This window comes from Mus musculus, chromosome 17, assembly GCF_000001635.26.
Source record: "Mus musculus strain C57BL/6J chromosome 17, GRCm38.p6 C57BL/6J".
Classification (NCBI taxonomy): Eukaryota; Metazoa; Chordata; class Mammalia; order Rodentia; family Muridae; genus Mus; species Mus musculus.
The window spans coordinates 20,910,738-20,935,694 of NC_000083.6; the positions used below are offsets into that span (position 1 = coordinate 20,910,738).

A 24,957-nucleotide genomic window follows, 5' to 3' on the forward strand; every position below is an offset into this window, starting at 1 on the left:
GATAGATAAACATTTCTAGAGAGGGTGATTCTCTGAAATCAGTTTCTACTTTTTTTCTGTATTTATTCTGCTCATGATACATGTAGGAACTGTATCTCATTTTTGACAGTGCTTTCAGCATTTAATATATTTATAGACAACAGTCATCTCTTCCTTACGTTCTTTTTGTTTCTGTGTGTTTGTTTTGTTTTCCTTTTAATTCTTTTATTTATTTGCATTCCAAATGTTGCCCCCTTCCTGGTACCCCCTCCAAGAGATCTTTCCCCACACTTCCCATCTCCTTCGCTTCTAAGAGGGTGCACCCCACCCATCCACAACTCTCACACACCCACCTACTCCCACCTCACCCCGCCCCTTTCCCTTGGGGATCATGTTTCAACAGGATTAGGAGCATTCTTGCCCTCTAAAACAAGGCAGTACTCTGCTACAAATGTGTAGGGGGGGGGAGGTAGGACAAGGACCAGCCCATGTATGCTTTTCGGTTAGTAGCTTAGTTTCTAGGAATTCACCACATGGTTCCTGACTAGTTGATACTGTTATTCTTCCTATGGGATTGCCATCCTTTTCAGCTCCTTTTATCCTTCCCCTAACTCTTCTGTAGGGACCCTGACATCAGTCCAGTGATTAGCTGTAAGTATCTGCATTTTGCATTTGTCTCAGTCAGCTGCTGTTCTTGAACATATTGTTCCCTAGCCTGTTTTAGCCTCAAGAAAAATTACCTAAGATTAATGCCAATGAGCCATTGTTTGAATATGCAGATTAGAACTACATATAACTTTTACTTCTGCTTTGCTCCTATGGGCACCAGATAAAGTCACTTCCACTGGTACTTTTAATATTTTTTATTAATTAATTAAAATTTTTATATGCTGTATCTTGATCAGAGTAAAACATTCTCCAAAATTCTCTCAGATCTGCCCTGTCATTCAAGTACTTTTAAATTCCATAAAGTTTACTTTATGTTGCCCAAGTACTATTGTGTGTACTGCCTGGTGTGCTCAGTTTAACACAAAGTCACAACGTTACAGTAAAATGAATCTCTCTCTACCTGCAGCTATGCAATGCTACTAGGATTTCAGGTAGTATTGAAAATTCATGCCTATATTCCTCTTCCCTCAGTGCTGGGATAGTATCTTATGTAAGTTTTCACAGGTCTTGTGAAATACCATAATTGTGTGGATATATATATATATATATATATATATATATATATATATATATATGTGTGTGTGTGTGTGTGTGTATATATATACATATATATATGTATATATATTTGTGTGTGTATACAAAATATTAGACTCATAAAGCATGAAAAAACAAAACAGTTACAGTTATCTGAATTTGTTAGCTTTCATACTGCTAACAATTTCATATTTTTGTTATACCCTCCACTGGAGGAAAAAAATCCAGCCATGACCCTGGTGAACAACAGCAAAAAAGTGAGCCCAAATGTACCAGAGACCTGGAGGTGAGAGACTCTCAGGACTCAAAGGGAGGGGCCTTAAATGAAATGCCCTGCAGTGGGGAGAGGGAACTTGTAGACCCACCTCCAGCAGAAAGACAGGGCATCAACTGAGGGATGGGGTTGCCATTCCACAGTCAAAACTGATTCATAATTGTTCCTCTCTGAAAGAATTGCAGGGATGTAAATGAAGATGAACCTGAGGAAAGAAGGTCCAGGGACAGGCCCAAGTGGGATCTGGCTCAATGGGAAAACCCAAGGCCTGACACTTTTACTGAGGCTATGAAACACTCACAAAAAGGGACCTATCATGACTGCCCTCTGCAAGACCCAACAAGCAGCTGAAAGACTCAAATACAGATATTTGCACCCAACCAATTGACAGAAGCTGCTGACCCCTCTGGCTGAATTAGGGAAAAGCCAGAAGAAGGTGAGGAGGAGGGCAATGCTGTAGGAGGACCATAAGACTCAATTAAACTGGAACCCCAAGATCTCTCAAACACTGGACCACCAAACAGGCAGCATACACCTGCTGGTATAGGACCCCCAACATATATACAGCAGAGTACTACCGGGTCTGAGTTCAGTCAAAGAAGATGCACCTAACCCTCAAGAGACTAGAGACTCCAGGGAATTTAGAAGTCTTGTGGGATAGGAAGGGTAGGGGGTGAGATATCCTTGTGGAGACAGGGCGCGGGGAAGATGTATGGGATATGGAACATTTGGAGGGTAGACTGGGAGGGGAATAAAATCTGGAGTATAAGATTAAATAAATAAATAAATAAATAAATAAATAAATAAATAAATAAATAAATAAATGATATGATATGAGCCCAATAAAGTAATATAGTGGGAAAAATACAACACAAATAACCAACCACATTATCATAGTACTGTAGACCCATTCAGGTAATAACATGTAAGGGAGAATATAGAACTATTCTGCTGTGAAATGACAAATGGATGAAATCTCACCATATATTATTTTATTATTATGCAGATATTTTGACACCAGTGACCCAAGTGATCTCCATCTTTAAAATAATAATAAACAACTTCAATTTATTGTTTTATTACAATATCACGTTTTCTCTATATTTCTTATACAGGTAAAGCAGAATCTGGAAACAGTGAAATCACGACTCATCACAAATGGCCCTAAAGTAGGAAAACCCATAGAAATGATGGCTGTGGTATTCATTACCCACCAACTGGGATCATGTGAAAGAGCAATATAGCCTTGCAAAACTGAAGAGAGTGTATAAAATGCTAGAAAGGTGCAAACAAGAATCAAGATGGTCTGTGTGGCTCTGTTTTCAGGGGATCTTCTTGGATAAGTATGAGTACAGAGGATGTGTTGAACCCTCTTTTTGTGTACATGAAGTATTGCAATCATGAAGGTGCTAGAACATACAATGAGCAGAGAAAATACAACTTCAGGAAACACACAAAGTGCCGTATATAGTATATCAACTATTTTGTCACGGCCTAGAGAATGGCAGAATTCAGAATCTCTCTTTTGTGTCTTGTTTTTGCTATTCGTCTTGGTAGATGTATACACAGGGAAAAGCATATTTACTAACATAAACAAGATCCAGAAGAGAGAAATGGGCAAGCCCATAAACTTTGTTGATTTGACTTTAAATTTCTTCCAATGGGAATTCCTGGGGCTGATGGTGATTGCCTGGAAGACACTCAAGAGACAAGTGGTGATAATGGACATGTTCCTGCTAAGTCTTTGAACATATAAAATAAGTTTGCACCCAACATCATTGAATAACTGGTTCCACCCAAAAGCTCCCATTATCTGGGGGAAACCTTTGGAGATAATGATCAAGGAGTTAGATGTGAGCACATGTACTAGAATCATGTCTCTGATCTTTAATGTGTGTTCTTTGTAGTATAGGATTAGGTAGTAGAAAAGAAGAGAGAAATTTCCCAGAATACCAAGTATACTCTGAAGTGAGAGTCCTACTCCTATTGCCATGTTCCTGGACTCCATTAGGTCATTCAACGTTTTTTCCTTTAAATTATGGTAATAATCACATTTGTGAACTATGTATTGAAGTAAGTTTTCTAAGTTGGGACATGTATGTGCAAGAATCACAGTACTACCTATTTCCAAGTCACACAGCATAGCATAGCAGAACTCTGTTTCAAGACAAATATTTTATCATCATCATAAATCATTAAATATCAATGAAATTGTTAAAACCTATAAATGCAGATATTTATGGACAGAAATTCTACTACATTTTATTGAAATGTTAGCATTAATAATAATGGGGTTCCATCCTGTGAAACGCGATGGTTAGTGAGTCCAAGTGGAAGGAGTGTTCACTTCTACAATCCAGAATGAATTTCAGTTTATGAATCATACTGGGAATGAGCAATAGCAACTGTATGCTGTGTGGTGAACATTTACCAAATGACAACAGAATGAAAATAGGTGATTCAAAACAACAGGGCAAAGACAAAAATAACAATGTGCAAACTAGCTCTAGTTTCTAACCAGAGATGTCCTCACATGGCCATTAGAGATGAATTGTATCAACTGATACACACCAAGGTCATCTGTAACAAAGCAAATGAAACATCAAGCCATTCACAAAAACAAAATGCATCAAAAAACTACCCAGGAAAATATGAGTATTTACATTATGATTACATTTATATAGAACACTGCATCGGTCTACATTGAGATATGCAACTAAAGCCTCATAATCACACACCAACTCATAACTCCACAGAGCAAAGTATTGATTTAAGGACAGAGAATTGTACCAAATATAGTTGTTAATTTTTTTCTATGTTTTGATGTGGAGAAGTTTAGGTAGTATCTCACTCTAAATATTATCTGTATCTGGCATAGAACATTCTAAAATCCCACTACCACAGCCTATGTACTACAATCCAAATATAATCATTTATTTCTTGATGTAGGTGTTCTTCACTAAGATGAGTTTCCTTTGAGAATTCCAGTGGAATTTCTTTTTATATCCTATCACAATAAAGCAGAATAAAAATTTTTGAATGGTTGCTTAAAGGTGATTGGTAAGAAAGAGGGAGACTTTGTAGAATAAACAACAAAGAGAAATGGCTAGATATTTAAAAAAACCCAAGACATAAATATTCATGCCATACATATAATGAACTAATTATGACACTCTTTTAAATTGTGTCCTGAGTCTTTGTGATAATTTATGGTTTTTGCATATTCATTCATATTATTAAAATATGAAAGGAATATGCAGCATTTTACAGAAAGAAGTTAGAAACACAGCATGTATTAGACCTTCTTAAATTCCATCTACTTGGAGTAGACTCAAAAGGAAATGCATGATGTATACTCACATATAAGTAGATATTAGCCATAAAGTACAGGATTACCATGCTACAAACCACAGATCCAAAGAAGTCCAATAACAAGTAAGGTCCAAGGAACAATGTTTTACTCTCCCTCAGAAGGAGAAATAAAACAGATATCAGAAGTCAAGGAGGGATGGAACCAGGTAGGTGAAGTGAACAGAGCAGGGAGATCACATGTAGGGATGGAGGGGAGAGAACAGAAATCAGTGGCAGGCAGGAGAAGCTCTAGGATGGTGCCATCTCCAAGTCTACAGAGGGAACTCTAGCTGAAACTCCTAGTGGTGAGAGATATGGACTTTGAAGAAGCCACTTACTTTTGCCAGACAAGACTCTTGGTGGAAGGGTAAGGACACTAACACAACCAAAAAGCTACAACCCAAAATGTATCCTGCCTCTAAGATGTTTGGGAACAAAACTGGAGGAGAGACTGAGAGAATGACTGGCCCAACTTGAGTCCCATCCTGTGGACAAGAAACAATCCCTGACAGTTAATTATACTCGTTATACTTGAAGACAAGAGCCTAGCATAACTGTCCTCTGAGACTCTCTGCAACCAATGAAAACAGGTGCATACACTGAGAGACAAACATTAGAAGGAAGAGTTGGTGGAAAAATTGAAGACTCCCCAAGAAAACCAACAGAGTTAAAGAACCTGGACACTTGGGGGCTTTTAGAGATTGAACCACCAACCAAAAAGAAAACATGGGTTGGACATAGGCTTCTTGCAGATAAGTAGCAGATGGGCAGCTTGGTCTTCATGTGTGTCTCTCAAAAACTGGAGAGAGAGCTGTCCCTGAATCTGTTGCCTGCCTGAGGATCCCATTTCCAGGCCCTTTGTCTGGCCTCTGTGGGAGAGAATGAACCTAGACCTACAGTTGCTTGATTATGCCAGAGTGGGTTGATAAGGAGGGGGGCCTCGCAGCTCTCAGAGGAAAAAGGAAGTGAGTTGAGCTAGGGGCTGTGGGGACTTGGGAGAGGCTGCTATTGGTGTGTAAAGAGAATAAATAATTTAATAATAAAAAATGAGTTAGGACCTTAACTATTATTCAGTGAAGAGCAGTGTGAAATGATATGAGTAGAAAATACCTATGATTTCATTTTTACTCTGAATCATTTACATTCCATCTCCAAATCTGTAAGTCATTCTTTCACTTTTTAATACCTGCCATTTTTTTCAGAACCACAGGATGTTTTTGCAGGAACACACAATGTGGTAATATTTATATCAACTTAAATCAAGAAGTCTCGATGAAAAGTACTTACTTAAGTTATTATTTTGTTAAAAAGGCTTCCTAAATTTAACTGAAAACTACAAAGAGATGTAACAATAATCAGTGTGTAGCTAATGTCATTTCACACCATCCATAAAGTCTAAAAGAAATCTTTGTAGATGATTGCCAAATTTCAAAAGATAATTTGAAGCAATTTAGTGACTTGAAAAATGAGAACATGGACTGGCTGCTTGCACAGACAGTTACATAATTTTGTGCTCAATGATGTTATGTCAGCTACATTTTGAAATGTTCAACTGATAACCAATTTATTTCCACTGTATCCAAAATTCACATCATATAAAAATACAGTTTTTATACAGTGTAAATCAAGAGAAACTGCCTATGTCCATGTTAAATTAGATAAACTGAGATATACCCAATATTTTTACATCCAAATATCTTTATGATTCCATGATGAAAATGCAGTGACATATCTAAATAAAGGATAACACAGTGTTGTTTTCATGAGTTCAAAACTCATGAATAGCTATGAAACATAAAAAGTAATATGGGAAATAACATTGTGGCATATATGATTACTGAAGTTAACTGGAAGATTGGTCAGTAAACTGCTTCTGTCACAGGTGGAGGATGCATATTCAAACTCCAGAACTCACCTAAAATACATAACTAATCTGTTGTCATGTGATCTTTTAAATTTTACTTTTTATTCTTTTGATTATAATGTAATTACAACATTTTCTCCTTCCAATGTTTCCTCAATAACAACCTTCCTTGCTCACTTTTATACTGATTGGCCTTTTTTTGAATAATTGTTGCAACATATATATAAATACATATATGTATGTACATATGTGTAAATGTGTGTGTACATATATACACATATATTCATATGCATATATTCACATATATTTAAATATGTGTATATATATATATTCAAATACATAAATGCAGTCTGTATGTTGTTGCTACCTATACTGTGTTATCAGAATTGACCATTTGGTACAGAAAATCACATCAAAATGAAATGCAGATTTTGGAGTCCAGTTCTTACTAAGATGTTTACAGTTTAATGCTTGCACATAAGGCTCTCTGACCATTTAGAAAACAAATAAGTACGATTGTAAGAACCAGTGAAAAACCGAGCATGGTGGTGCACTCCTTTAATCTCAGCACTCAGGAGGCAGAGGCAGGCAGATTTCTGAGTTCGAGGCCAGCCTGATCTACAGAGTGAGTTCCAGGACAGCCAGGGCTACACAGAGAAACCCTGTCTTGAAAAACCAAAAAAAAAAAAAAAAAGAAGAAGAAGAAGAAGAAGAAGAAGAAGAAGAAGAAGAAGAAGAAGAACCCAAGAAAAGGCTAATTGGCTTTGAGGTTGTGTCTTCTAGGAATGTCAGAGCCTTGACAATATGACTGCCTAAATGTGAACAGAATAGCAATGACAATAGACATGCTACTATCATCAACTTTTGTCAGAGCACTGGAGAGTCAGACACAAGAAGTTATTTGGAATCACAGACCAGCACACCTAGCATAATTCAAGATGCAAGCATCTGAGAGACCATGTCCCAGTTGAGATTGACCCATGTATAAATCAACACAGTTGATGAAAAGTACATCTAAACTTATCGTGCACCTACACAAAAAAATATAAGTATACAAACTAAAGAAATTAAGACATTAGCAATTTAAAATTAAAGGTATCTATTTATGACTCCCCAAATTTTTAGAAATAGAGCTTGTGGAGGTCATTTAACTTCAAGACTTACATAGAGTCTGAGAATATGAGAAGTTAGAATTGCATAAATTTAAACAAAGAAGAAAATAAGTGATATGGAATAGTCCTATGATTAAATCTTTGCCTGCCATGCCCATATTTACATGTATGAACAATACCAAACATGAAAGCCAGGAAATGTAATATTAAGATTTTAGAGACTGCTAAATATCACTAAATAAAGCGAGATCACATAATGTTCATCTTATGTGAGCATTACAAAACTTCCCATGACAATGTCATCTACTCTTCAGCCCATATTCCTAATTTCAAGGTAGAAAGTAGCATCTGCAGTCAGAACATCACTGACTCTCAGGTCCTGCTCCAGATATACATGTAAGTCTTTATACATATGTGTTTTTACTATAGAAGCTGGTTTAGATTCTAGACGTTTTTTCCCAAAATTAGATGACTATAATTTCACTTTAATATTTATCAAGCAGGAAAAGCTTTTATCCGAACATTTATTATTGTTGTATTTAAATTTTCAGTATGATTCATGTAAAATATGGAAAACAGAAACAGAAATTACCTAATTGCTATGATCCCTAAGCAGCTTTGAAGTCAGATTCAATATATTTGAAAATTAACCAATAGTCAGCATCAGACAATATTTTATCTCACAATGTTTGGAACATATTTAGCACCATGTCAGGGACACTCTTCTCTTTAGCAAATTTGCTTATAGCCCAAAAAGTATTCTTCATCCTTATTTGAAGTTTGTTTGCTTGTGTTTCCGTTCCAGACTCCCTTCTCCAGACATGAGCACTTACCAGATCTCACTTATTTTCTCTACTTAAGAGACTCAGTCCTTGGTTCTACAGAGGCTTGATGTCCCAGCATAGGAGGATGCTAGAGCAGTGAGGCAGGAGTGGGTGAGTGAAGCACCCTCCTAGAGGCAAAGGGAAGGGGATGGGATGGAGGGTTTGTGGAGGGGAAATGGAGAATGGAGATATCATTTGAAATCTAAATGAATAAAATGATTAATAAAAAAGAGAGAGGGACTCGGTACAAATCACATACTTCACTCTTTTCCTCAGCAGAACCTTCAGCTCAGTGTACAGCTCCTGTCATGACTATCAGCACTGTAAGAGAGACAGAGAGAAAACCCTAATAAAGATTCATAACTTTATGACTTCATCTCCCTCAGAATTGGAAGCTATCTCACCTGCACTGTCTCAAAAGAGACAAAGTCTTTGGAGAGCCTCTTGGGATCCCATGGTCACTGAAGGCTTGCACAAAGAAACAGTGCTGAGAACAGCATACATTGATGTGTGAAAGTCTTACAAAGAAACGTGTGTGTCTCTTTGGACTCTAATGTTTTCTGGGTTCATCTGTACAATGTAAACAATTAGTTTTCAAAAATCATGAGTGTTTCCCTTTAAAGAACTAAGATAGAACAAAGAAGATTCAGGCAGAAGTTAAGTGATAGCTAATGAAATATCAGTAAGAGGAAAACATGACATCAAATCCACACTAAAAACTATTGCCCTCTTTGTACAACATGTTGTAAATTAACTTGATTCAGAGGTACTTAATATGCTAGGAAAAAGTACAAATGTCATCCCAGCTGTCAAGAAGCCTGAACACAATCCTATTGTTATAAAAATTTACATATATAACTACACCCCCAAAAATAAGTCACCAGTATTCCATAAATGTCACATAACCCACTACTTCTTTCCTAATTTAAAATCATGGAATAAATACCTGAGAAAACTACAGGTTTTTTTTATTAGAAAAATAGTGAGCATTCATTGTTCAGAAATTAGTGAATAGACTTAAAATCTAAAAGATTAGAATGTACCCTCTATTCATTACAGTGTTGAAAGGTTAAAGCTAATAGAGAATTGGTGAACTAGATTTTGAAGAAGGATCACTTGTCATCCTTTCTGCCCTCAGCTCCCATATTTCCCAGAGATTCAATAATTCACTAGAATAATTTGGAAACAGAAAATTGTACTTATCATTCCAGCTTATCACAGGAAAGGCATCTTGGTTAAAATAAGCCAAAGAATGATGAAGCAGGATTTTACAAAATTACTAATATTTTGTGAGTTAAAATTTCATGGTCTACCAAGGAGCTAACTCATAGAAAACAACTTGCATGGAAACACACAACACAGTAATCTGATGGTAGGATAAAGAAAGAAATCTTCAGCATGAATAATTCCAAGAACAACAGAATACAAGTAGTAGGACCTGTTCTGGTGACCACCTATCAGAGGTCACTACAGTAAACAAACTGACACTCCCTCTACAACAGCTATCAAATGCTAATAGTGCCTCTGCTAGATTTCTGGTTTTTCCCACATTTTCATCTCTTTTGGGATTGTTTCAATCTTGGACTTGCATATGTCTTCATTAAGCTGTCATACTCGCACATAAATATGACCAATTATTTCTAGAAAAACATTGTTTTCTTGATGTCATCAACTACCTCTGCCTCTTATTACCTTTCCAGTTACACTTCAGAAAAGTTCAATAAATCTCAAATAGTATATTTAATGTATATGTCTCATTTATGTCTCAGAACTCTGTGGTACTTTCATCATTCATCAGTTGGTGAGGATCTCTGTGTTAGCTACCACCTACTTAAAGAAACTCATCTAAGAAAAATTAAAATATATTGTAAAGTACGATTTTAATAGAAAGTCAATAGGAGTCATGGTAGTAATACTATTTTCATTTATCAAAATATTAACATTAGGTTATTATGATGTGATATCTAGTCACAGAATGGAGTAAGCTCTAGTGATGCCTATGCCTTCAAATCATTTTTGTCCTGTGAGTAACCCCTCATCAATATTTCTTTAAGGAATCCCAGTAAAATTATTTGGTTTATCGAGTTTGCTCTTAAGTGGCACCCTTGCTTTAATCTGTCATTTGTTCCCAATCAAGAAACACTAAACAAGGACTCACATATCCCTGGAAGTACTGTGATTAAAAACAAACAAACAAAAAAAAAACTAAGTAAAAAAGAAGTACTTTACAATCATGGCAGAAGTTCACCAAGGCACCTTTAGACACACAAAGTTGCAAATAATGTTACCATGTCCACAGCAATGTCCTTAGCTAACTTGATACAGAATTCTTGGAGACATTCAGAATTCTAAGAAAAAGGGCAGTGGAGGACAATCAGGCATGTTATGATATAACTTGATAAGCAAAGTTGGTATGTAGAAAGGGCCAGAGGCTTAAAGCTCAGCCATGGGTAACTCCACATTCATAGGCTCCAGAAGATTTATTCAGCATGTTTATCTTTGCCTTTCTTGTGAGTTTGTGTTTACCAAACATTTTACAATTGTATCATTTCACTCAACCTGAGAGAAAAACACCAATGATTTAAACTTCAGATGAAAAATTGTATACTGTATATTACAGAGTTACAAGGAGGAAAGAATAAGTAAGGGATGAGGGGCAAATATGGATAAAATATATCTCTGAATAAAAACATATCTATATACATATTATTACTCAGATTCCTTGAAGATAAACTTTAAACCATTCCAAATCTGACTGACTGCCATGTTGAACAATGGTCTGTGACATAAAAAGTACTGAATGGAGAATGGCCTTATGCTATATGAAAGGTCCTTCTTGGAAAGCGGTAACCACAAAACATGCATGAGTGTCTTTGGAAGCTGCTACTGAGTTTTAATGTCAGTCGATGTGGGGCCACATGTCCGTAACTCTGTGTCAGGCAGGATGAGCTGTGGCCATAAAGTGTCAACAGCCAGGTGGCCATTGAGTCACTTTTATCCTCTGAAGTCAAAGAGATAGGATAGCACTATATGTGGAACATTATCTTTCAGAGGTCCAGAATTACAATGTGTCATCTATGAGTTTCAGATGAGCTTTTTAAAAGACAGGAATAAGAATAGACCTTGAGGGAAACTATGGGTCTGTAAGTGTCCTGTGTATATAGGTTTGTCCAACTATGAATATCATGGTCTCCAACTGCTCAGGCACAATCGAATTAGGGCTGCATTTATGTGGCTATCATTCAGCTGGACAGTCCTACTCTCTTGAATGTAAAAGCATAACTGATCAAGTAATGGTGAAGAATTTGTGAACATGTCATAGCTTCAACCTGACTTATTTAACAGTAATACTGTTGTATGGCATTGTATCCATTAGGCGTTTTCATCAGCAAGCTGAGTTGTTCATAGCATAACCTAAACAACTAGGCATCTGATAAAATCCTTGCAATATCAATATTTAGCAAGCTATGTTTGGAGAGAAAGTGGTTAAGCTAGAGGCTCTGGAGTTTCTCCTTGGTCTAACATCACTAGTCCTTGATGATGACTCTGTTCAGTACATATAGGCACCTGATTTGGCAAATGATTTATGATCTTAAGTCAGGTGTTGTGACCAAAGAAACCTGCCCAGTCCTCCATTTTCCAATACCTGTCACCTTTAGAAATTCATACATATTCATCATCCTTGACGTGAACCTTTTCCTAGTCTATACTCTAACCTGTCCTCTTCCTGTGGTGCATCTTTTTTTTTTCAGCCACTCCACACAGTCAAATCCATTACTATGATAGTTGCTTTCTATTTGTCTTCACTTGAAATACCAAAGCCTTTTCCAATTGTGTGCCTGACATTATGGCATATAATTTTATAGTTTACAATGATTAGATATATCAATTTTTTCATGACACTAATGCCTGTCTCTGAACTCTGACTACTAATATCTGATACATGGCTCAATAGCCCTTGAAATATATCCTGGCCTCTTCAAACTCATTCATTCTTTCTGTGTTTCACATCTCCATTTATTTTCCTGTTCTCCTTTTTCATCTTTCTAAAATAGTGCTGTCTTTGAACAATTCTTATTTATTTATGAATACAGTTTAGGGCTTCAATGTCTCCTCCTCAGACTCTTGGTTTGAACTCATTGTAGAAAGTTTATATCATCATTTTTGGAGTTTATGGTAATGTCAGACATGATACACAATGGCATAGCTGGTTATGAGTCAGGGCAGGATTTCAGTAGGTAGAAACTAGGTATTAATCTCTGACAACTCTTTTAGGTGATTTAGTGTTCTATCACTGAAACCTTGGCTTTTCACATTTTCTTCTCCTCTACCACCTTAGCTATGTAGATGCAAACAATAGCTCTTCCATTCTTCTTGCTGCTAATTTGAATGGATGATCCAGATTTTTGTTTCCTGGCAACTCACTTGGCCTTACCTATCCAATGAAAAAAAAATGTATGAGCAAAAGTAATATATTTCATAAAGACCTTTATTGGCAATAATAGTAAAACATGAGAGATAAAGCCTCATCTTACATAGAAGCCTTCAGATAAATCAAAGAAAACATGATGACCCACCTGTTCATCTACCATTAAGAGACATATCCTGGTATATACAAATTGTAATTCTATCAGTCATATGCCTGAATATGATATACCCAGATGTCAAGGAAAGAGATGCAGAGACCAACAGCAAAACCTTAGATGGAGCTTAGGAAGTCTTAAGGAAGAGTTGTGGGAAGGGTTGAGGGATACAAAGAGGACAGGGTCACCAGAGGAAGACCAACAGGGCCAAGTAACCTCGACTCTTGGGAGCTCCCAGAGACAGAACCACTAACAAAACTGTGGTCACGGGCTGGAACCAGGCTCCCTGCACATATGTAGCAGATGTGCAGTTTGGTTTTCATGCGGGTCCCCAAACAACTGGAGCAGAGCTGTCACTAAATCTGCTGCATGCCTGCCTATGGATCCTGTTCCCATAACTAGGCTACCTTATACGACCTCAGAGAGGATGCTTCTAATCCTGCATTGACTTGATGTGTGTGGTGTGACCCAGATAGTGGGGTGTGGGCTCTTGGGATGGTACCTAGAGTGGGTCTCCCCCTTCTCAGAGGAGAGGCAGAGGGAAGAATGAGGGAGGATCTGTGTGAATGGGTTCTGGGAGGAGACGGGGCCTGATATTGGGATGTAAAGTGAATAATAAATAATTCTTAAAAAAATAAAAAATAAATGAGACCTCATAAAACTGAAATGTTTCTGGAAGGCAAAGGACGTGGTAAATAGTACAAAATGGCAGCCTACAGAATAGGAAAAGATCTTAACCAACCATACATCCAGCAATAGGCAGGCAGCCAAAATATATAAAGAACCCAGGAAATTGTACACAAACAAACCAAATAACCTAATTAAAAATGAGGTAAAGAGCTAAACAGAGAATTCTTAGCAAAAGAATCTCTAATAGCTGAGAAGCACTTTTAAAAAATGGTCAAAGTCCTTAACCAGAAAGGCAAATCAAAGCACCTCTGAGATTTCATCTTATATTCTTCAGAATGGCTAAAATCAAAAATACAAGAGACAGCACATGCTGGCAAAGATGTGGATCAAGGGAAACACCCCTTCATTGCTGGTAGGAATGCTAACTTGTAGAACCACTTTGGAAATGAGTTTAGTGATTTCCCAGAGAGTATAGTTCTACCTCAAGACATAGCTATACTATTCTAGGCATATACCTAAAAGATGTTGCACCATTCCTGAAACTGGGAGAGAGACAGCCCCTGAAACTATCAATAATATCCTGAGATACTTGCAGAAAGGAGCCTAGCATAACTGTCCTGTTAAAGGCTTCACCCACCAGCTAATGGACACAGATACAGAGACCCACAGCCAAATATTAAATGGATCTTGGAGAATTTTGTGGAAGAAGGGAGGAAGAATTAAAGGAACCAAAGAGGTCAAGGACAGCACAAGAAAACCTACAGAATCAGCTAACCTAAATTCATGGAGTTCCAAGTCCAACCACCAACCAAGAGGATGCATGGGACAGATCTAGGGCATATGTATATGTATATGTGTAAATGAACAAATTAACGAAAAAGAAAAATAAAGAACAGGAAAGTTCTAGCTAACTACACTGATATTCTCATTACACATTGTATACATACATTTAATTATGACACTGCACCCTTTGTGTGCAGCAAAAATAGTAACCATTACAAAATGTGTATCCAAAAACAATGAAGGAAAAAACAGGAAAAAAGAAAGAACAGCTAAATTATGTGATATTTTATGAGTATTGGTAAAATGTTATGTGGAATAGTTACATATGGACAATTTTATTAGAATTTATTAGAGTTCAGGCTCCTTGGCATTGTTGGACTGATATTTGTAATGTTTTCTGGCATGTTTAAGTCCCTTAATTTATAGTTGTATTCATCATCTACTTGTAGAAAGAAAGCAAGAGTTTCTGGTACAGATTATGATTTTATGGTTCCCTCTTAATGAAAGATTATTAGATATCCCTGAATTCCTGACTGACTTTGCTTTGATGAGTGCTCTAAAATTGGACATCCATGGAATCTGAGTTTTAATAGGTTATTTATGTAGTAGAACACAGAGAAATCTGAAATCCAATGATACACACTGGCTTCTTTGTGTGCACTCTCACATATCAAATCCCGATGTTCCAGGCACCTACTGTCCCTGTCAGCCTTCTGTGATCTTGAAATCCTAGGAGGCTTTCCAAACACTATCTTTTGAGACACTCACGAGAAATAACAAATGATCTTTGGTGATTACCAGCAGGAAGAAGTCTCAGAAAAGTTCTTGAATCTCAATGCAAGTGTTGTCATTGTCATTTCAGGTGAGATAAAGATTACAGTTCTGAGGGAGATGAAATCACAGAGCTGTGAACCTCTATCTCAAGGTTAATCTCCCTCTCTCTCCCACAATGCTGGCTGTCATGCCAGGATCTGCACACACAGGAGCTGAATGTTCTGCTGAAGAAAGGATCGAGGTATGCAGCTTGCACTGAGTCTGTGAAAAGAAAAACAATGAGGAGGTCTGGCAAGTGCTCAAGGCTGGAGAAGGAATTCTGGAAAGGAAACACATGCAATTTTCAGCTAACAAAATAGAAAACTTTCTGGGCTATGAGCACATTTGCTAAAGAGAACGTATCTCTCATCTGGTGCTAATCCATGGTGTCCTCAACATGGTGTGATAAAATCTTGTCTGATGCTTGCTATTGGTGAGTCATCCCAGTGATATATTGAATTTGTCCTCAAAGATGCTTTGGGGGTATAGTAATTGTGTGATTTACATTTCCAGTTCTCCATAATTTATGTGAATCCTACGTTATTTTTTCAATATGACAATCAGGTGCTGGGATATAAGCTTCACCTGATTACTAACGATTAAAAGGAAATTATGGTCATCTAATCTTGGATAGAAACTATAATCTGAACTTGCCTTTATAGTAAAAAAATATTTTTGTACAGAATTGCATATATGTCCTGGACAAAACCTGCATTGCTCCTAAAAATCAGTGATGTGATGACTGAAGAGGTTGTTCTCCATCATGAACTCATAAACACATGTTGAAGAAAAGGTGACATTGTTATGGTGAGTTTTGTACAGTGCTCATCTAGGAAGAATGTATTATCTATTATTTCCCCTTGGTTGGTGATAATCAGATGTCACTTAAAATTCATAGTGGGTTAACCAGTTTTCATGACTGTTATTGGTGCCTATAACTCTGGACATGCCAGGCAAAGATGTGATCACTGAACTATATTCACAGCACATATTTTGATTAAATTGATACAAAGGAGAAGTTACAAGCATAAATACAAGCCTTTAATTCTATGTTACTAATAATCTAATTTTACTTTTTTATGTTTGTGTACATGTATTTGTGTTCACTTGCACTGTGAGTCCAGGTGTGGTCTCATTCAATTGTGGTTGTCAATTCAGAAGACAAACGCAGTTGACCTTCCCTAGACAAGTCTAATTTTGTTTCTTTTAGGGACAATGTCTTTCACTTGCCTAAAATTCAAAGTGTACCAGTCAGTTATAGAAAAATAACTTCCTATCTTTGCCTCTCCACTGGTTAGACCAAAAGTATATGATATTATCATGTTTCTTTTATTCTTATTCAGATCATGTTTAGGTGTGGAGAGATTTTATGAGTATGCCTTTTAACATTCCTAGAAGAAACAGGGTCATCATAAACTCTCATATCTTCTACTCTTACACTTTCTCTTCCACCTTTTCAGAAATGACCTGTGAACCTTATATGCAAGCATTCAACTATATATGTACCAGTTAGACCTGGGCTCCACAACTTTACCTCTCAATTTGTTATGGTCTTATACCCCAAATAGATAATCCTAAAAACATACATACAGGTAGCATTATATAGACTGTGCATATTTATTTTGTATTAAAGAATATACAAAAAGAGACATATGTATGTGTATATGTACACATATATACATGTGTTACATATATACATATATGTATGTGTGTGCATATATGTGCGTGTGTGTTTCTCTCTCTCTCTCTCTCTCTCTCTCTCTCTCTCTCTGTGTGTGTGTGTGTGTGTGTGTGTGTAGTAATAAGTATTCAAAAATGGGCCATGAATTTAAAAGTGAGCAAGGCAGGGCATATGAGAGGTTTTGAAGGGAATAATAGGAAGAGAAAATTATGTGATTATGTTGTACAAAAATTAAGTAATTTTAAAGTGTATGCAAAAACAGTTTACAGTGTTACTTAACATGTTAGTTTTTTATGTTTCAGAGATGGTCATGAATTTTGAACAAGTCTCATGAAAATAATACTGTTCAAGTATTTATTTGAGGGATAAAACCATGTTTTCTACCATAAAATTATAGGAATAATTTAATGCAAAAAATAAAATTGGGTTTTTCTTGCGCTTAAAAAATTCAACTTAGACATAGGCAATTTCTGTTGATCTAGAAAATATAAGGATGACTATAGTTTACATTATCATATTAACTTAGAATGCAGTAGAAATAAATTGAACATAAGTTGAGAATTTCAAAATGTGGCATCACTGAATACAAAATTATGTAGCTCTCTGTACAAGGATCCAGGTCATGTTCTCATTTCTCAAGTCACCAAATGTACAAACATACCTTTCTTCTATTTATTTATTTATTTATTTATTTATTTATTTATTTATTTATTCATTCATTCATTCATTCATTCCAGGTCATGTTCTCATTTCTCAAGTCACCAAATGTACAAACATACCTTTCTTCTATTTATTTATTCGTTCATTAATTCATTCATTCATTCATTCATTCCTTTCTTTCTTTTACATCCCAATTATTGTCCCCCCATCCTGGTCCCTCCTCACAGAGTCCCTTCCTCCATCCCTCCTCCCCTTCTCTTCTAAGGGGATAGGCACCCCCATATATCCCACTCACACACCCTGTTGCATCAAGTGTCTGCCAAATTAGGAGCATACTTTCCCACTGAGGCCAGACAAGGCAGTCCTGTTGGCAAACAGATTCCACAGGTAGGCAACAGATTTAGCGACAGCCACAGCTCTAGTTGATTGTGACTCACATGAAGACCAAGCAGCACATTTACTACATATGTTCCAGAGGCTTCGGTCAAGCCTATGTATGCTCTTTGGTTGGTGTCTCAGTCTCTGAGAACTCCCAGGTTTGTTGACTCTGGAGTTCCTATCCCCTTCCGAACCTTGAATCCTCGCCCCAATTCTTCCATAAGCATCTCCTCCCTCTGTTCAATGTTTGGCTGTGAGGCTCTGCATTTGTTTCAGTCAACTGCTGGGTAGAGCCTCTCAGAGGAGAATTATGCTAGGCCCCTGTCCGAAATCAATATGGGTAGAGCCTCTCAGAGGACAGTTGTGCTAGGTCCCTGTCTGAGATCACTACAGAGTATCATTAACAGTGTCAGGAATTGTTGCTTGCCCATAGGATGTGTCTCAAATTATACTGTTTATTGATTGGATATTCCTTCAGTACATTTGTCCCTGCATTGCTTTTAGACAGAATGGGGGTTGCTAGAAAATCTTTATGAAGTCCCAGATACTTGAGATCGGGAGGCTTTCAAGAAATCAACTCAATTCTAGGAGTCTAGAACCTTAGCTACGATTCATAACAGTGCAGCTACTGAACCTGAAGTGGCCATCTCCTGTAGCAAGTCAGGATACCCAGTAGAAGGATAAGAAGACCAACACGTCCACAGAACTTTTGAATTAATGCAATCATCTACAAAGTCTTCTCTCAGTCCTTGTTTTGGTCACAAAAGGAACATCATTGGCCACGTCAAACATTTACAGAAATTGTGGAAGATAACAAATGAACTTGGCTATACAGTGATGATGATCACTTCTCTTTTGTCAATTAAACATTAGGAAGCCTCTTAAGACAGTGAATCCTTAAACAAACACTTGTTAGTGAGAATACTTTGTTGTTGCAATAAATATGGTCACACTGTGTGCTCCACTTAAAATTCTTGTGGCTCTGAAGACAAGTAACAATCATGGAAAATGGACAGAGTAACTTAGATACTGGGAAATATGAGAAGTTCAAAAGTAATCACTCTTCCCATCATTTTGTTTTTGTGTTCATTGAATGAGAGTTAAGTGCATTGTGCTCAGTTCATTTGTTGTATTCTACATCCTAGTCACTGATTTCAAGGTATCTCCAATGCTGTGGAAGTTCTTAGATTGGAGTGTTTTTCAGTGCCTATAATTTGTATTTCTATTCTCACAGACATCCCATGGCAGACTCTTCTGCAGCATGCTCCTAACCATATGCCCAACCACCTCGGCAAGCCAAGAATTATAGGTAGGTAGACTTTAAGAAGTTCGCATGCATGAACTCTTTTTAATTTTCTTCTGTAACATTGTGTATATCATGAAAATGCCCTTTCAGTATGATTTAGTTACCTGAAGAAGGACACAATATCAAAAACAGTAACAAAGATTCAGGACCCTACTCATATGAGTATTATAATGAGTTCACAATGGCATTAATATCCATCAATCTTTGCTTACTTAGTGATCTGTCTCTGTAGCTCTTATTGTTCATTCTGTATAGAACCTCTACTTATTACCCATCATTTCTTTTTCTTTTTTTTCTTTTGTTTTTCTTTCTTTCTTTCTTTCTTTCTTTCTTTCTTTCTTTTTTTTTTTTTTTTTTTTTTTTTTTTTTTTTTTTGACTTTTTGACTTTTTGAGACAGGGTTTCTCTGTATAGCCCTGGCTGTCCTGGAACTCACTTTGTAGACCAGGTTGGCCTCGAACTCAGAAATCTGCCTGCCTCTGCCTCCCGAGTGCTGGGATTAAAGGTGTGCACCACCATGCCCGGCTTTACCCATCATTTCTAAGCAATTTGTCCAGCAACTTAATTCTGGTTGTTTTTGATTTGGGGGTGTTTTTTGATAGGTTATACAAAATGTCAGTAGAATTCACAAATGTAACTCACCTTTGTATACATTGTGTGCATTATATAACTGAATATTTCCTAGGGGTGGCAAGTCTAGGTATTCATAGACTGAGGTAGTAGGATTGTAGAAAGATCTAGTCTAGCTCCAGCTTATACTTACGGTGAGATCCCATATGAACTCCTCCACAGCACAAAATAGAAATAAAACACTGACAATTAAATTTGTTATAATTTTATAATATTAAGTCAGTAATTGAATGTGAATATGGAGACATAGGTTCATATCTGTTGACCTTTAAGAAATTTGATCAATACCATCCTATGTTATACTTTGCATAAATGCAATCATGAGGTAAGAACTCATATTTTCTGAGGGTTTTTTATGCATTTGATTTTTGAGACTACTTTGATCTTTTATTTACATTGCTGTAAGGGTCATCATTCTGTATTACCTGTGGCAGTACACTTCCAACACACATGTATGGGGGTCTTGGGTTAGAAACTTCTACTTGTAACACTTACTCAACTATGTTCATAACAGCCAGAAATTGGAAATAACCTAGATATCCCTCAGCTGAAAAAAAATGGAAAAAGAAAATGTGGTACATATACACAACAGAATACTATTCAGCTATTTAAAAAAAGACATCCTGCATTTCACAGGTAAATGGATGGAACTTAAGAATATCAGCCTGAGTGAGGACACCCAGTCCCTAAAGACATGCTTATAAATGGGTATTAAGCATAAAATACAGGTTATAGATGCTGTACTCCGGAGATCTAAAGAAGCTAAACAAGTAGGAAGGCACAAGCAAGGTTGCTTGAATTTCACTTAGAAGGGGTAATAAAAGAGTCATAAAAAAGACAGATGGAAGGAGGGAACTGACTGGGAGAGGGCATGGGGAGGGAAGTGGAAATGGTTTCAGGATCAGGTGTGGGGAAGGACAGAAGAGATGGCATCTCGAGGGTGAGACAGAGTCCTAGGATAAGAGGTGCCCAGGAATCAATGGGAGTGACCTTAGATATGACTCACAGCATAGGGCTTATGGAACCTGAGGAGGTTACCTCCTGTGGCCAGGCAAGAATCCCAGGGAGCAATAGGGACACTATCCAACCCACAAAATTTTCAACCCAAAATTTATCCTATTTACAAGAAATGCAGGGGCAAAGATTAGGCAGAGACAAAGCATGGCCCAACTTGAGATCATGAGCAAGAACCAATTCATGACACTAATAATGATACCCTGATATGCTTGCAGAGAGAAGTCTAGCACAACTGTACTCGGAAAGGCTCCACTGAACAGCTGACTAAAACAGATGAAGACACCCACAGCCAGTCAGTGTATGGAACTTGGGGATGGGAGATCTCTTATGGAAGAGTAGGGAGAAAGATTGAAGGCCCTGAAAGGGATAGAAACACAGGAAGACCAATAGAGTCAATCTAGACCTTTAGAGGTCTCAGAGACTGGACCACCAACCAAGGTGGTGGTTTCTTCTGGTCTCATTTCCCCACTGTTAGCCATCTCAGCTAAAGTCACTTGCATTGACTCCTGGAATCCTCCCCCTCCCAAGTTTCAAGGGCTTCCTAGAGATTCCCAGCAGACCTGCACTCCAGGCAGTTGCAGATTTCCATTCATTTCCTATCACTCTGGTCCTCTCTCCTGTCTCTCCCCACATCTGATCCTGACCCTTACATTCCCTTTTCCCACCAGTTCCCTTCCTCCAGCTGCTTCCTATGACTGTTATTTCCTCTTCTAAGTGAGATTAAAGCATCCTCTCTTGGCCCCTCCTTCTTTTTTTTAACTTCTTTGGGTCTGCGGAATGTATCAAGGTTATGCTGTACTTTATGAATAATATCCACTCATCAGTGACTACATACTCTGCATGTCCTTTTGTGACTGTGACTTTTGGAAAGTGACTGTGTTACCTCACTCATGATGATATTTTCTAGTTTCATCCATTTGCCTGCAAAATTCATAATGTCCTTATTTTTAATACCTGAATAGCATTCCATTGTGTAAATTAGCCACAATTTCTCTATTCATTCTTTGGTTGAAGGACATCTGGGCTATTTCTAGTTTCTAGCTACTACAAATAAAGCTTCTATGAACATAGTAGATCATGTGTCCTTGTGGTATGTTGGAACATCTTTTGGGTGTATACCCAGGAGTGAAATATCTGGGTCTTCAGGTAGGAGTATTTTCAACTTCCAAAGAAATCAACATACTGATTTCCAGAGTGGTACCTGTTCATAATCTCACCAGCACTGAAGTTGTGTTTCCCCTTGCTCCACATTCTAGCCAGCATGTGTTGTCCCTTGAGTTATTGATATTAACCATTCTTATTGGTGTAAGGTGGAATCTCAGGGTCATTTTAATTGCATTTCCCTGATGACTAAGGATATTGAACATTTCTTTAGGTGTGTCTTAACCACATGCAATTCCTCTTGTTAAGAATTTTCTGTTTATCTCTATACCCCATTTTAATTGGGTTATTTAATTTGAAAACTAAAATGCTTCTGTAAGACAAAAAATACTGTCAATAGGACCAAATGGCAATATACAGATTAGGAAAAGATCTTCACTAATGCTACATCTGACAAATGGCTAATATCAGAAATATATAAAGACTCACTGAAAGTTATTAATGATGATAAAATTGTTTGCTCTGAAATAGTCTTGCTATGCTGCAGACTATAGTTTTGCAATCTCTCACATACATATTCAAGTTTGGGAATGTTCAGTGAAAGGTTTTATTGAAGCATGTTTGTTTGTTTTGTTTTGTTTTGTTTTGTTTTGTTTTGTTTTTTAAATGACTTAAACAGAAAAGTGATGGATGACAAAATGGGGTCCAGGAACTTGGCAATAGGAATAGTGCTCTCACTTCAGGGTGTATTTGGAATTCTGGGAAACTTCTCTCTTCTTTTCCACTATCTACTCCTTTACTACAATGAAGGCAAGTTAAAGACCATAGACTTGATTCTTACACATGTGTTTACAGCCAACTCTTTGATCATTTTCTCCAAAGGAATGCTACAGATAACAGGAGCTTTTGGATGGAATCAGTTCTTCAATGATATTGGATGCAATCTTATTTTATATATTCTCAGACTTGGCAGGAGTATGTCTATCTACACCACCTGTCTTGTGAGTGTCTTCCAGGCTATCACCATCAGCCCCTGGAAATCCTATTGGAAGGATCTCATAGTCAAAATTCGAAGGCTCATGGGTTTCTTCATTTCACTCTGCTGGATCCTACACATGATGGTGAATATGATTTTTTCCTATATATCCATCCACCAAGGGAAAGACAAAAAATATTACACAAAAAAGAAAATATGAATTCTGTTCCTCTTTTCCAGGTCGTGATAATATAGTAGAATCACTATACATAGCATTTTGGGTATTTCCAGAAGTCTTGCTTTCTGTAGTTCTGGTCATTTCCAGCATCACCATGATTGTCATACTGTATGGACACAAGAAAATGGTTCAACATATACACAGTTCTCATGTTTCTCCCAGAAACTCTCCTGAGTCCAGAGCCACCCAGAAAATTCTAGTCCTGGTGTGCACATTTCTCACTTTTTATACACTATCTTCCATCTTACAAGGCTTCATTACCTTTTCTCAGAATCCTAGTTGGTGGCTAATTAATATCACAGCTATCATTTCTATGTGCTTTCCTACTGTAGGTCCCTTTATCATGAGCCATGATATCATTCTTTCTCGTTTCTGTTTATCTTAGATGAGGAATATATACTTACAATAATCTTTTAATAAAAGTACAAATTATATCTTTTAATAATTCAGAGTATCTAAGAATTTAGTCACTAGTGTCCTTCAAAATATCAGTGTAATAATTAAAGGGGAGATGATTTTAATACTATGATCATTTCACAGATTAATAGTAGTATATTATTCTTTATAGACTATGGTCTATCTAGCCACAGGTTCTGAACCACATTCACTGTGCTAGTCATAGACTCCATTTCATTGAGTATTCCTTTAAGCATATCATAATTAGTTTGGTTATTTCTGCCATATTTGTGCCACTGTTGAATAAATGGGCCTATCTTGCCAGGCCAAGAGTTTTTTTTAGCTCATAGGGTTCATGGCTGGATGATATCTATTCACTTTTTCTCCAGTAAAGAGGATGCTACCTTCTAGCATGAAGAAAGCTAACCAAGATAGGTACAGCTTACAAGTCAGTACATGTTTGATTTCTTCATGTTTTATGACTCAAGGATTTTGCAGTTACAAAAATGTACTCATAGTTATTTGTGATGGCGTGCACAATAAACTGTGCAAGTTGAAATCAAATAATATCCTAGCACTGGAGATAAGGAGGAGAAAAACATGAAGTGCTAGCACTAAATGAAATACTGTTGGCCTTTGATGGCAGCTGAGAAAGAGAAAGAGTTGGTTTGTTTAACAGTGTAGACACAGGTAGGCTGAGCATATTCATGGTCAGCAATACAACCAAGAGTACTTGGGCAACACAAATTGAACTTAATAAGTTTAAAAATAAAAGAATTTAAAAGTTTGAGGTAGGGATGTGGTGGTAGTTCTGAAAGAATTTTAGGGGGGGTGTTGAATATGATGAAGATATATTCTATGAAATTTGTAATAACTGATAAAAATGTAAAAAGTTTGTGGAAAGCTACTTGTCTTTCTTTTTTTTTCCCCCTTTTTCTTTTCCATTTTTTATTAGGTATTTAGGTCATTTACATTTCCAGTGCTATACCAAAAGTCCCCCGTAGCCACCCACCCCCACTCCCCTACCCACCCAATCCCCCTTTTTGGCCCTGGCGTTCCCCTGTACTGGGGCATTAAAGTTTGCAAGTCCAATGGGCCTCTCTTTCCAGTGATGGCCGACTAGGCCATCTTTTGATACATATGCAGCTAGAGTCAAGAG

The 24,957-nt window shown here is 37.1% G+C and overlaps 1 protein-coding gene and 1 pseudogene across 1 annotated transcript; one reads left to right on the top strand and one right to left on the bottom strand.

Annotated features, from left to right (window-relative positions):
- Positions 1–2,467: 2,467 nt before the first annotated feature.
- Positions 2,468–3,626, bottom strand: Vmn1r232 (vomeronasal 1 receptor 232). Its single transcript, NM_134193.2, has one exon. It carries the CDS (start codon positions 3,597–3,599, stop codon positions 2,544–2,546), a length of 1,056 nt encoding a protein of 351 aa, NP_598954.2. The 5' UTR covers positions 3,600–3,626; the 3' UTR covers positions 2,468–2,543.
- Vmn1r-ps144 (vomeronasal 1 receptor, pseudogene 144) lies at positions 22,874–23,810 on the top strand (annotated as a pseudogene).

Bases quoted from the DNA above. Each gene is read 5' to 3' on its own strand.
- Vmn1r232 (NM_134193.2), bottom strand. From the start codon at position 3,599: ATGCTGTGTGACTTGGAAATAGGTAGTACTGTGATTCTTGCACATACA.